The sequence below is a fragment of the Ictidomys tridecemlineatus genome, chromosome 7, assembly GCF_052094955.1.
Source record: "Ictidomys tridecemlineatus isolate mIctTri1 chromosome 7, mIctTri1.hap1, whole genome shotgun sequence".
Lineage (NCBI taxonomy): Eukaryota > Metazoa > Chordata > Mammalia > Rodentia > Sciuridae > Ictidomys > Ictidomys tridecemlineatus.
In genome coordinates, this window is record NC_135483.1 from 145,594,619 (window position 1) to 145,608,673 (window position 14,055).

Genomic DNA, 14,055 nt, shown 5'->3' on the forward strand with positions numbered 1-14,055 from the left:
CTCCAAGCTTGATTATGATGAATAAACCAGATTTGAGAAACATTAACCCAAGAGGTATTCACTGTATGGGATTAACTATCTTATTTTAAATTATAGGTGGCAAAGGGGTCAAAGTTCAGAGGTTGGGAGAAATAATCTTGGCCTTGGATTTGGGGCTACCTCTTTCTGGCCTGCTGATTTTCAACAAGGCAAACTTGCTATTTATGATTTGGATATGAGCTATACCCCAAAACCTCATGTGTGAGGTAATACAAGAAGGCTTAGAGGTGAAATAATTGGGTTATGAGAGCCTTAACCCAATAAGTGAATTAATTCCCTGATAAGGATTAACTGAGTGGTAACTGAAGGTGGGTAGGGTGTGGCTGGAGAAGGTGGGTCTCTGGGGGAGTGTCTTTGGGGTATATATTTTGTGTTTTTCAAGTGATTGGCATACTGCTTGGCACACTTGGCACTCACTGACTGGAAGCTCCTCATGTTGTTAGCAATGTTGGATCATCATCATCGTCATCATCCTCAAACTGTCCTGGGCACTATTTTTTTCCAATCTCTGCATTTTAATCAGTTTCATATTTTTTTAGCCCTTCCCTTACAAGACCAGTTTTTATACCAGAGCAGCTATTACTCAGGGTGGTGCAAAGCTTAGAGATATTCATAGTTTTTCCCAAACCCTCACTTTTACTGTGGCCCCAAAGATGCCAGCAGAGACAAATAGCAAATTATCTGAAACTCTTTCTCTTTTTTCCCCTAAAGAGATATTGTTCACCAAATGCAAGCCAGCAAAGAGAGGAGAAGAAGCAAAGAGCCAGAATAAAGCATAAAATTAGGTTTTCTGCATACCTAGGGAACATTTAAAAACTGATTTTATTCATTAGCAATTTCAGTCAAATGTTTGCAACGAAAAAAATTGAAACTGGTGGCTTAAAGAAAACAAATTTGCTCCATTGTTACTCCGTATTAACTTGCATAAAGAATTTGGATTCCAAGTTTGGAAAGCAGCAGAATACTTTTCAATTTATCTCAGACCATTCAGGGAGTCATTCAGGGGAATGGGGGACTAAAATCTAAAGACAACATTTTAATCACAGTATAAGTACTAACATTTAGCTTCATAAGCTGCAAGCTAGTTGTATAGACATCATTACTCAGTCATGGTTTTTATTTAAGCTCTGAAATACAGAAGAGTGATGTTTGGCTGTACTTGTTGATGGAAAAAGAACAACTCCTGTCATCAAACAATTCATACAACACTGCTAACATCAAGTACTAAGGAGCATTAACATGCTAAGTGAAATAAGCTAATCCCACAAAACCAAAGGCCAAATATTTTCTCTAATATGCTGATGCTAATTCACAATAAAGTGTGGGGCACTAGGGAAGAGTAGCATTACCTTAGATTAGGTAGAGGAAAGTGCTGGGAGGAAAGAGGAGGGATATGGGGATAGGAAAGATAGTAGAACGAAACAGACATTATTACTGTATGTATATATGTGACTTCATGGCCAATATGATTCTGCAACATTGTACACTCAGAAAAATGAGAAATTATATGCCATCTATATATAATATATCAAAGTGCATAAATGCATTCTACTGTCATATATAACTAATTAAAACAAATGAAAATATTAAAAAACAAAAACAAACATGAGCTCAAGCCCTACCTGTTCTCAGCATCAGCGCTGCACTTTGGTGACATCAATTCAAAGGATTTGGTAAACTTCACCACCTGTCATTCAAAAAGACAGCAAATCCAGGTCAATTAAGTCTTTCTCATGGTTTAAAATAATGCAATAAACATTTTCCATCTTTATAATAATTATTACAATGATTGCAGATTAAAGAGAGATTTTTAAATGGAGAGATTCCAAGGAAGAGAAGAAACTTTTAATCCACATTTTGTATTTCACTTCTTACATAGCATATACTGCCAAATTAAATTTTACTAAACCTATATATATTTTTCAATAAGCTGTGGAGGTCAGGCAAAGGAACATTTCATTTGGATATTTTATTTTATTTGTTTTAAACTGTTCTATTAACAACCAATCACTATCCATGGAAAACTAGGTAGGGCAGCAGGTTCTCAAAAGGAACATAAACATCAGGTTCTTGAAGTTAGTTTCCTTGGCTCGTTTTTTGTTGTCAGATGAACATTTTGGTGTCAACACCCAAAGGGTAAAAAAGAAATCACCTTCTTCAATGATCATCCCTGGGTGGACACTTTCTCCCTCTCCAGTCCAGCACCCTCAGTACAAGAGTCTGACCCAGACTTACTATGTGGAAAGGGAATTTATAAGCACAGAGAAAATGTCAACATGGTATTTTCATTTTTAGCTATTAGTGTGTTCTTATTATAAATCAGGTCCTACACTGGAAACTTCTTTGGTCACTTAATTTTTTCATTATAATTTTGTAAAGTAGATATTTTTATCTTCAGTCTATAAATGGGCCAAATAACCCATAATTTTTAAGAAACTAGCTCAGTTTTTGCACAATGAAGTGAGGCAACTGGAATTAAAGCAAATCTGCCTGATCTTCAAGGACCAGCTCTTTCAAAAATACTTCAAATGTTGAGTGGGAAGGGGACCATTTCTAGCCCTCTTTTGACAAAATATACCACATGATAGAAAAATATGACCCTTGTGCTAGAAGGAGTACATCTGAATGTTATTAGATGTTTCCAAGGTTGACATTTCGAACTGGCTTAGTCAGATGCAGTTATGCTTTAAAGGCCTTTTAAATTAACCACTTACAAGGAATTGATGGGCACCCGAGAAAATGAGCTGGAAACAGAATAGGTGAAATATTGATGGAAAATATTGTTGATGGAAAAAGAACAACTCCTATCATCAAAGAATTTATACAACACTGCTAACATCAAGTTCTAAGGAGCATTAACATGCTAAGTGAAATAAGCTAATCCCACAAAACCAAAGGCCGAATGTTCTCTAATATGCTGATGCTAATTCACAATAAGGTGGGGGACACTAGGGAAGGCGCTCACAGTTTTACCAGTGAGGTCATGAGTCCAGATTAGGAAAACGCAACATGAGGAAAAAGGAAACAGAAAAGAAAGGGACATCACAAAGACAACTGGGAACAACTACCTGAATGTACACTGTGATAATAGGTCGGTTGCAAGGAAATCCTCTTGATAACTACAGAACATATTTTATTTCATACTAAAAGGTAAAATGAGCCTCTACAGAATCTACCCAGTGTTCACCTTTATTTCCAAAGATGGCCTCAATATTATCTCCTATCCCACATTCTCTACAATGAGACACTCCCACCTTCCTCTAAGGGGTACAGTCTGCCCTGACCACCCCCCGCCCCGGTCCTTGAACCTGCTGAGCTTCTGACTGCTTCAGCCAATGGAATATATGGAAAACTTGCTATATGCCTTTCCAGATGGCCATAAAAGGGAACACAGCTTTTGCCTCATCTGATAGAATACTTGAGTCTGGATATCGAAGTAAGAAATCCAGTTTCCCTGAGTCCTCCAGGCTGAAAGGAAGCCAGACCACATATAAAAACCGCACACAGATGCTCTGATCAGCAGCCCGAGACTTTATGCTACCCCTACCCAGGCACCTGTGCAACCTTCAGATGATTCTAGTTCCCAACAAATAAGTCAGCCTCCATATCCTGGAAAGAGCATATCCCACTGTGCCCTCTCCATATTCCTATCCACCAAATTTGTAATTAATTTTTAATTTGTAATGGTGGACTTAGGCCTCTACATTTTGGGCTTATTTGTTACACAGCAAAAGTAACTGGAATACCTACCTATATTAAGTAAGGATTTAAAGAGAAACTAATCATTTAGAAATCTTGATTCAGCTATAATATTCTTGAATCTCAGGCTAGCAAGTCACAAAGAGACTATTTACTAAGATCAAATAATAAATCTTTCAAGCTGTATCCAAATACAGTTTTATTAGTTATAACAAGAGCAGTATAAAAAGTAGAAGCATTTCATTTATGTTTGCAGAGTAGGAGATTGCCAGACACTGAGTCGGTCCTATATGTCCACCTTGGTCTTTCATAATTTATAATTTCTTTCCATTATTTTTGCTTTCATGGTAGTAAATTCTTCCATTTTTATCATGTTCTAGGCTGCTGTTTTACTACAAATGAGGCATTTTGCATGTTATGACCAATCCTTTATGTGTGTGCCAATGCTTACAACATAATCACAGGGTAAATATTATCCCATTTTATTAAAGAGAAAATAAGTTTTAGAATGATTAAGGGGTTTGCTAGAAGCCATATAAGCAGTAACTTAACAGAATTGAGATGTGAAACATGTCTTTCTGACTCCACAGCCCTAGTTTTTCCACTACCCCTTGCTGTCTTCATAAGCAAGAGCAAGTGGTATTGCAGGTAGCAAATTATGTAGACATGACTCCTTCAAAACCACAATATTTAGATTAAACCCTGCTTTTAAAAAATACTAAATATTCTATTCTAAGCCCAATTTTGGATAATAAACACAGAATAATGATAACTTGAAATAAAAAACTTAACTTGGTATAAAATCAATCAAATTACTAGTAAACTATTGTTTCTGCATTTGGAAATCCAGCAGGATGCATCTTTTAATTTCCTGACCTGATAGATTAAGTTCTCTAATATTACTAAGAATACTTCATTTTACTGTTGCTTAGATTATTTTACAATTCTGTAAGGGTAGGTGTTAACTTCTGAAAAACTGACAGCAATGCAAACTATTTTTGTCTTATAGCAATGCAAATGAATTTTATCCAAGGAGAATAGGAAGTGATTTCTGTGTAGCAGAAAAGAAAAGCCCAATGGTTCCAATTTTATTGTCCTGGAGGTAGCAATATGTACAAGTTCCTCTTAATGAAATATCACAATGTAGATGTAAGAAGAGCTTTTTAAAAAGTCACTGAAAAGAAAAAAAAACACTTTGTTGAAAAGAAAAATACAGTCAAAACATTTTGTCTTATTTGTGTTTGGTGTTCTAAATACACGTTTAATGGATAAAGGGAAAACCCAAGATGATGTATCTTTCAACTTCTGGCACTCCATCCCATAGAGAATACCCCCTATCTCAGCCCATGCTGTAATGACCAGTCAGACACTGAACTCGTGAACCATGGGGTTGACCTCGTGTGTAGCAAGGAATTTAACCTTGCTCAAACAAAGTTCAGGCTTTGGCCCCTAGCTCCTGAGAGGGAATCTTTAACCTCTTGGAATGTCTTCTGCAATAAATGAACCTGCTTACTTGATTGGGGCTTTGGGATAGCCAGTTAGGAACAGTGTGATTTAGAATGGGGGTGATTTCACATGGGGCTTTTGGATCACTTGGAATCAGTGGAACTCTGGAGGAAAAGAGACAGAGGTCATCACGTAAGTGGCCAACTGGGTTTCTGTGATAAAACCCCAGCAAGACTCTAGACATGGAGGCTTAGGCTTTAGTTGGCAAAATTTTATATTATATAAGAATAAAAGAAGCTAATACAATTCAATGGTATATATAGAGTGACACTGGAGAAATTATAATCAAAAGGAAACAGGTGGGCTGGGAGTGTAGCTCAGTGGTAGAGAACTTGGGGAGAGTGCTTGAGGCCGTGGGTTTGATTGCCAGCACCCCCATAAGATAAACAAAAAGAAATGGATGAATGAATAAATAAAAGAGAGTAGAAGTCATGCTTTTTTCCTGACTTGGACCAATTTGACGTTTTTGAGTTTTATTAATTTTTAAAATATACTATTTAAATCCAATTCTGATGTTATTACATACATACTAAATAAACATGGGTTAAATACATACATTCACATACACTAAGTGAAAAAAAAAAGATACACTTATAAGGAAAATTTCAGAAGTGGTTTATAGGTCAATGAGACTGAACAAGTGGTTCCAAGTCCCGTTTATTGTTGAACAGCCCTGGCGATCACATCCTGGGGAAATAGTGCACACACCAAGTAAAGTAAGCAAAATATCCCCTGCTTGTTCTTTGGAAAAGCTCCACGGACAGAAGTCTTTTTGATTTGGATGCTTATCAAATGCCAGTTAGCCTGGTTTCTCTCTGTTCTTTTAATTTAAAAACAATTAAAAAACAAAACTATGCTCAAGCAGATATCTCCGTCATCCAAAAAGAAAATTATCTACTAAGTATTCACCAATCTTTTTCCAAACTTTTGGAACCCTTATTTTTTCTCAATAGGGATACTCAAAGGGTCAAAAAAATGAATTAAATAATCATCCATCATCACCCTCTTCATAAATTTCTCCCTTATTAATGATTCTAATCATTAATTCAACTCAATCAAAACTTACCCAGTACTTATTGCATCAAACACTGTTATAATAGCTCTGAAGAAACCAAGGGATACAAACATTCTGTCCTTCAGGAAGTCACTACACAGTACAGCACAGAGGGGGTAAAAGTTAAAAAATGTAGGGTTTCACCACGATGTGCACTAGGGCACAGAAGAGAATTTCCATATTACCTGAGCCTTAAAGCATGAGCAGCCATGCTCTAGGCTGAGCAATGAAGAGGTTCTCCAGCTTGAAGAACTACAGTAGTCAGCTCTGGCAGAAGACACAGAGAACACCAGAAAGAGTTTAACTGAACATAATTCAACAACGGGACCAGTTACAGGAGTGTAGTTTGTATAAAAATGAGCAATAAGGAATATTGGGGCCTCCAGGGACTGACAACTTTGGAAAGCAGTTAAGAATCCTAGGTATGAGGTAACACAAGACAGAGGGATTAAGAGAAGGCAGAGAGAAAGGGCATGGTCTTCTAGATAGATAGATAGATAGATAGATAGATAGATAGATAGATAGATAGATAGATAGATAGATAGATAGATAGATATTGATATCTCTCTGTATATATGTATTTCTTACATATACATATAAGTATTTATAGAAAGAGGTATATGTGTGTGTGTGTGTAGAGAGAGAGAGAGAGAGATCAATATGTTCCTCTCTATATAGCAACAGATAGATAGACAGATAGATAGAGATCTCCTCCAGGACATCAGTAAGACTATTCCCTTCCTTTCTTCCTCTCTTTTTCTCTGCTCCTTAGATAGATAGATAGACATCTAGAGAGGGATACCTATCAATTTATCTATCTATCTCTCTATATATATATGTGCATATATGTGTGTGGGATATATATATATATATATCTATATATATAGATATATATATATACAGAGAGAGAGAGAGAGATTGAGATATAATAAAGTAAGTAAAGGTGTAACCCGTAGCTCAATGGAGACCACATTAGAATTCTGACAAAGTGAGCTAATCAATAAACACATAATATGATATATAGACAATGTGATTATGTGCGTGGGCATGTGTGTATATGCGACAATGCTTTCTTTCCTAGGTAATCTTCAGAGATATTTAGATATCTTCCATTTTTCACTCTAAAAAACACTTGGAATAAAAATCAAATGGAATTTAGTTTCTTACAGGGAGAAAAAAATTTAAAGGAAGGTAGGGAAATGGAAAGAAAGTGATATGAAAAGGAAAGCCTAAAGCAATATTTACAATCCATTTAGAGAAAGAAGATTAAATTATAGACTACTTCAGAACAACCACAGGGTGCTCCCCCACACACACCCATAAATGTAAGGTCAGGAAGATCATTCAGTGGCTTAACTGTATATACATTTACATAAGAACCAGGAAAAAAGACATATTAGAAAACAAGTATATAGGGATAGTTGTGCTTCACAGTTTAGAAAATGCACTCCAGAAACTAGCCTTATAATAAGTCCAGCTATAAAAAATTTCATAAAGTTCTGGACAAGAAAATAGCTGCCAGCTATCAGGATGATCCATGGAATCTGGATACTGGAAAACATTACAGCTGAGAAGATGCCTTAGGACCCAAGGCTACAACGTCCACATTTGCTTTCTTTGACTAAACACTAAAAGAAATGAAGATAATAGTAAATGTGTGAGCTGAAAAGGAACTAAGAGAAGTGATAAGAATTGCTTAGACAGTTTCATGGAATGGAATATTCAGTTCAAAGGACTATGCATTTCCTGAGGTTGACAGCAGTAGCCAGTTAAGGTTTGTTTTCTTGTTTGCTTTGTTGTTTTTTTTTTTTAGACTAATGGAAAATGCCATTGACAAAATCACTTAAAATCCATTGAATGAAACACTTAAGAGAAGCAAAAGTGAGTGAAATATTAATTTTGGCAGGAGAAAGGGCTATTTTTGGTTCCCATTTAGTAAAATGATCAGTTTACACCTGACTGCCTACTATAAAGACCATGAATACAAGCTCTAAACACTGAGTTAAGATCTTGGTGAATCAAAACTTCTATAGCTAGATTTATCCCTCCCCCTTTTTAACAGGTGCATTATAGTTGTACATAATTGTGGGATTTGTTAAATATTTGTATATGTGCACAGTATAATTTGGCCAATATCACTCCCTAGCACTTCCCCCTCCCTCACCTCCCTCACCACCCTTGTCCCTTTCCTCTGTTCCCAGTGATCTTCCTTTATGGCTGAATAAATCTCCATCATGAATACATAACCCATTTTCTTTATCCAGTCATCCATTGTTGGAGGAAACTCTATACTGATTTCTCTAGTAGTTGTACTAATTTACAATCCCACTAACAGTGTAAAAGTGTTCCATTTTCTCAATGCCGTCCTCTCCAGCATATATTATTGTTGGTATTCTTGATGTCTGCCACTCTGACTGGTAGATGAAATCTCAGTGTCATTTTGATTTACATTTCCCTAATTGCTAATGATGTTGAACATTTTTTCATGTATTTATTAGTCATTTGTATTTCTTCTTTTGAGAAGTATCTGTTTAGCTCATTTGCCAATTTATTTGCTTTTGGGGGAGGGTGTTGTTTTTTCAGATATTAATCCTCTGTCAGAAGAGTAGCTAGCAAAGATTTTTTTCCCATTCCCATAGCTAGATTTTAATTTGTTTCTTCCTTTTTTCCCTGAAATTTGCAGAGGCCATGAAATATACATTTGTAATAATTAGCTTTGTGAAAGTGTTAAAATCACAAAAATAAAGTAAAATAAAGGCTTTGTTTCAGGTATTATTTTAATAAAATAGCGAGAAGGAAGAGTTATTTTTGGAGGAAGGAGCTTTGTTGTTGCTGTTCCTGAAATGATGCTGTTTTATTTTGTTTTCTGATTACAGTGCATGGAATGCAAGTGGAGAGGGTGCAGCTACAAGCTCATGTTTTCACACATCTGGTCTCTTCCAAAAGAAGCAGAGACTAATAAAATACAGAAAGAGAAAACAAGACAGACATCTAAAGGTTAAAAAGAAGGGAGAAGAGGAGAGAGGGAGGGTAAAGAGAAGATTCATAAAAGTACAAGTCTGAAGACAAAGGCCTCGGGACTCCAGGTCCTGACACAGGCAGACAATGATACTTGGAGTTTCAGCTCCTCCTGGGGACTGGGGAATAAAAGTGTTCCCTTGAGACAGATGACCCAGCTTCATTCCTACAGAACCAACTGCCTCAGGCTTGATGTAATATTACCACCCAGCTGGAGACCTGAGCCATCAAGTCAGCACTGGTTCTTGACTAGGCGCCAGGGAGTTGTGCACACTGTTAGGCAGGAAGGAGGACCAGAGAGATGGAAGGAAAACAAAGGCACAAACAAACCCTCCTGTCAAAAGAAGCTGTAATCCCAATTCAAAAACACATAATTAATATAGATAACTGAATTAGCAACCTGCATAACTGAGCAAAGAGATATGGATAAATCTGTGATGCTAGGGATTTGAACACACCTGTATCAGAGAATGATAGGCAACAAACAGAAAAGTCTTATGAGCACGAACAATTGGAATAACAACTTGTTCTTGATTCCTGTTCACGGGGAAAATCAGCTGGACAAGCCCCTGCTATATAAGACTTTAATCTCTAATAAAAGGAAAGGTTAAGTAAAAAGATGTTTTCCTTGCTTCCTAGGATATAGTTATGTGATGATTTTGAAAGTGAACAACATTGAGGACTGATTGCCCTATGAGATAGCAAACTGGAGTATAAAACTATAGAAATTGAGACAGTGTAATATTGATGCTGAAACAGACAAATAGACCAGCAATAGAAGAGTGAATGCAGAAACTGACCCAGGTATGCTGGACACTTGGTACAATATAGAAGTGGCATTCCAAAGTAGGGGAAAACCATTTAAGGTGATTGGTTTACATACACACACACATGAACACACAAACAAAAAATAAATTTTATATATATGTATGTATATGGCGTATATATGCCATTATAGCTGGTTGTAAAGAGTTTTATAACAAAACCCTTACAATACAAATCAAAGAGAGAAAATGATAAATTTAACAGGTTAAAATTAAAACAGAGAGGGCACACTAGAATGAATTGGACATAACTTTCCTATGTTCATATATGAAGATGAAACCAGACTAACTTCATATCATGTACAACCACAAGAATGGGAAGTTACACTCCATGTATGTATGATATGACAGAATACATTCTACTGTCACGTATAACTGAAAAGAACAAATTAAAAAAAATGAAAAATATAAAACAGAGAGTGCTACTAAGAAATGTAGTATCAGTATGAACTTTCTTCCAAGAGGTGACTTGATTTCTTTTATCTACTTGCCTACAGATTTTTTTTCAATATCTTTGCAGTCCATTAACACCAAATGAGTCTCAGTGTTAAGCAGTCAGATTCAACTTTTCCTGAAATGGCATGTTCTTTCAGTCTGTAAATCTAACTTTGCCTTTTTTTTTTTTTTTTTTTTACAATAAAATGTCCCAGAGCTAGAATTTCCAGTGCTTTTTCCTGTTCCATTTGTCATGTTGTCTTCAGAGATACCAATTATCCTTATTTTGAACTTCTTTTATTCTGACCGCCTTCTTATCATTCTTTTCTCTCTTTATACCTTATCACTTTCCATTTCATTTTCAATTTTATCCTTCGTGTCCCTGAAAGCATTTTAGAAATGTCTTTTCTTTTCTTTCTTTCTGTCTTTTTCTTTTGTTCTTTCCTCCCTCCTTCTCTCCCTCCCTCCCTCCCTTTTAATGTAATATCCATTTCTGTATGGTTATATATTTTCGGCTTCTTTCCAAGCTCTATCATCTCACTTTAATGGTCTTTTTTTTTTATGCTACTCATTTATTCCTTGAGCCCTTGTATCTCTGTTTTGAACATTTCTTTTTTTCCTAAGAGGTCACATTATCTTTAATTTCATTTCATGGGAAACTGTCATCAATTTTTGTGGTGTGTGCTCTTTGCCTAGCTTTCACTTCCACCTCCCTTTCAGTTTTGTGCTTATGATATCTTTGCAGAAGCCCCATGGTGGTGGCTCTTTTTTATGTACTAATCTTTAAATGAATAATGGGATGGGGGGTATGTGTGATTATCTAAATAAGGGTTCTGTAAACTGTTGTCTGCAAGCCAAATCAGGGCCACCACCTGCTTTTTTAGATAAATAAAATCTCATTTACTGTTCTAAGTAAAGTTTTATTGGAACATAGCCACACATATGTTGTCATGATTGCTTTGGGGCCACAGTGGCAGATTTGAAGAGCTGTAACAGAGACTGTATAATTTGGAAAACCTTATATATTTACTATCTGGGTGTTTCCTAAAAAAATGTACCAGCTCCTAAACTAAGGAATGTGCTTAGTTCCACTTACTGGTTAATACTGATAAAAGACTCCAGGCTTGGTACTAAGTAAAATGTTAATATGTAGCTTTTTCTCAGGTAGAAGTTTTAAGTGATTTCTTTCCAATGGAAAAGACAACCATAAAGGGTACAGTTTATGGTCTAGTTTTGTCTCTGACCAGTTTTGTTTCTGACCTTAAAAGCCTACCCTAACATTGCCAATAAGCACCTAATTTCTCAAATGCTTCTTACACCGGTTTTAACATCATACTGGTTCCCTCATAAATTAAAGAGTTTAAAAAAGTCTGTACTTATTTTGTATACACAAGAGTCATAATTTTGTCTTTCATAAAATTATATTTTAACAAGTAAGAGGTAGGAATCCGGCTTTCCGTATTTTTTTCCTATTGCTAGACATTTGTTTCCAAAACATTTGTAAAATAATCCATCATTCTCTCCACCCATCTAATTTCAAACCTTTTCTTTGTCACGTATGCAAATTGAGAAAGTAGAGAATGCAATTTGTGTATTGGGAATACATTTCAAAGGCCTCAGGTACAGCTGTGTGGAAGAGTAATGTATTATTTTTCTATAACTCAACTAAATCTCTTCTCGATCCCCACTTGTGCTTGTCGACAGAACACAAAAGAAATAGACCACTCTAGTTAAACTCAGCCACTTCAAATTTTCTCAGTCTTTCATATTTAAACTCACTGAATACTGAAACTTTCTCCAGATTGACTTGCAACTTCCTGGGAGTTTTGGAGCAAAGCTGCACTCTAGGGAGATCCTCTGGCCCAGATTAGCCCCAGCTGAAGGCAGGGCAGCCCCACTAGGCCTCACAGTCATCCCCTAACACTGGGATGCTTCCAGCACGTGGTCACAATATCATGTCTCCTTAATCCTGACAGCAGGCTTCTTCAGGTCCCAGACCTCTCTCTATTAACTTTGGTGAGAAAATGGGAAAAACGGAATCTGCCTCTCCTGCACTTCTGGGGCTTTAGGAAAACTGGGATGCACTCACTACCCCTTACCTCTGCCAACACTGCTATGTCTCATCTTCTCTGTAGTGGTGTCTGGGGAACCAACATTCGACTTCCCCCACCTGGACTGCCACTCCCACCACTGTTTGGCATTTGAGTCTTGGGGGTCATGTTAGGAAGACTGGCTACAATGGTGTATTCTCTTTCCTTATTCTGGGCAATTTAAGATTTGGCTATTCTAGGACTTCATCTGTTCTCTTTCTAAATCTATTACTTTGCTCATGGTTTTAGCCTCTGATTTCTTCAGGCCTTTAGGAAATTCTTGGTTCTTTTTTTTTTTTTTTTTGGTTTATAGTTGTTTTTTTTTTTAATGTTGGACTTTGAACATAAATCATTAATTTATGTTTGCTTTAAGATTAGAAATAAAAGATTCAGATCCCAGGACATGCAGCAGGCAACAGAAAAGTATCTGATGAATGAATGAAGATCATTCTATCTCCTGTAGCATTTGTCTAACTACCAAATGCACCCTCCTAGCAAGCTTCTTGTCAGTAAATCCTGGTTCTTACTGATGGAAAGTTTGGGTTTGTATGAATAATTACACTGCTATAAATTTTAAAAGCCCAGAATTAAATATTCGCTTCTATATTCTGTGTCCTCCCTCCCCTGAAGCAGAATTCCAGGCTAACCTGAGACTTGGGGAGGGAGTCAGGAGAGGGCTTCCTTTCACATCTTGATATGAATCCTCTTTTCTGTCATTTTTGCTTTATGTTATGTTGATAATTACTGGTTGTAACAAATCTAAAACTGAAACTAGTACTCTGCACAGGAAAAAGCTCTTTGCTGTTATAGCTGCATCAAAGGTGATGGAAGCATTTTGCTAGCAATAGGCTTTCTGATAATAACAAGGAAGAAAAGGTCATAGGTAATAAAGGAAAGCTATAATTGAATGCTGGATTTGTTGGTGATGCTGAAATCTTGCATACATTCCTTTATAATTATTAACACATCTCTATTATTGAAATGCTTTCAGTAACGATGACTTTGTCAAGTTTGAAATTCTTAAAAGACACCTTTTTCCTCCTCAGAAATAATTCTCTCAACCATACAAGAGAACAGTCTTGATTAGCTTCTCACAGGTGTTGGGGTCTTTTGGAATCCATTCTGTTCAGCTATTTTCTTACAAGGCTATTAGTCTCCCATTTTGTAATGCTTTTTAACAGCTTCACAGCAAAATCTCACCTATTGCTCATCATTGTTGCCTTTTAACAAACTGTATGACTCTTCGTACATGTTTACTTTGCATATGAACTTTCAGGAATTAAAAATCACACCCTCAAGTTCCAGTTTTGTTTTCTTAGCCTTGAAAACATAAAAAGCTATCTAGGTCTGCTTATTTGATTCGATATGTCAATCAAATCAAATCAAATTG

The 14,055-nt window shown here is 36.3% G+C and overlaps 1 protein-coding gene across 2 annotated transcripts in view; it reads right to left on the reverse strand.

Moving 5' to 3' along the window:
- Pde11a (phosphodiesterase 11A) overlaps positions 1–14,055 on the reverse strand; it is a 381,907-nt gene that overhangs the window by 226,490 nt on the left and 141,362 nt on the right. For both annotated transcript variants that reach the window (XM_005324647.4, XM_078017653.1), the window contains exon 5: positions 1,662–1,726. In XM_005324647.4, coding sequence (XP_005324704.2) covers positions 1,662–1,726 — 65 coding nt within the window. The remainder of the gene's footprint in view (positions 1–1,661; positions 1,727–14,055) is intronic.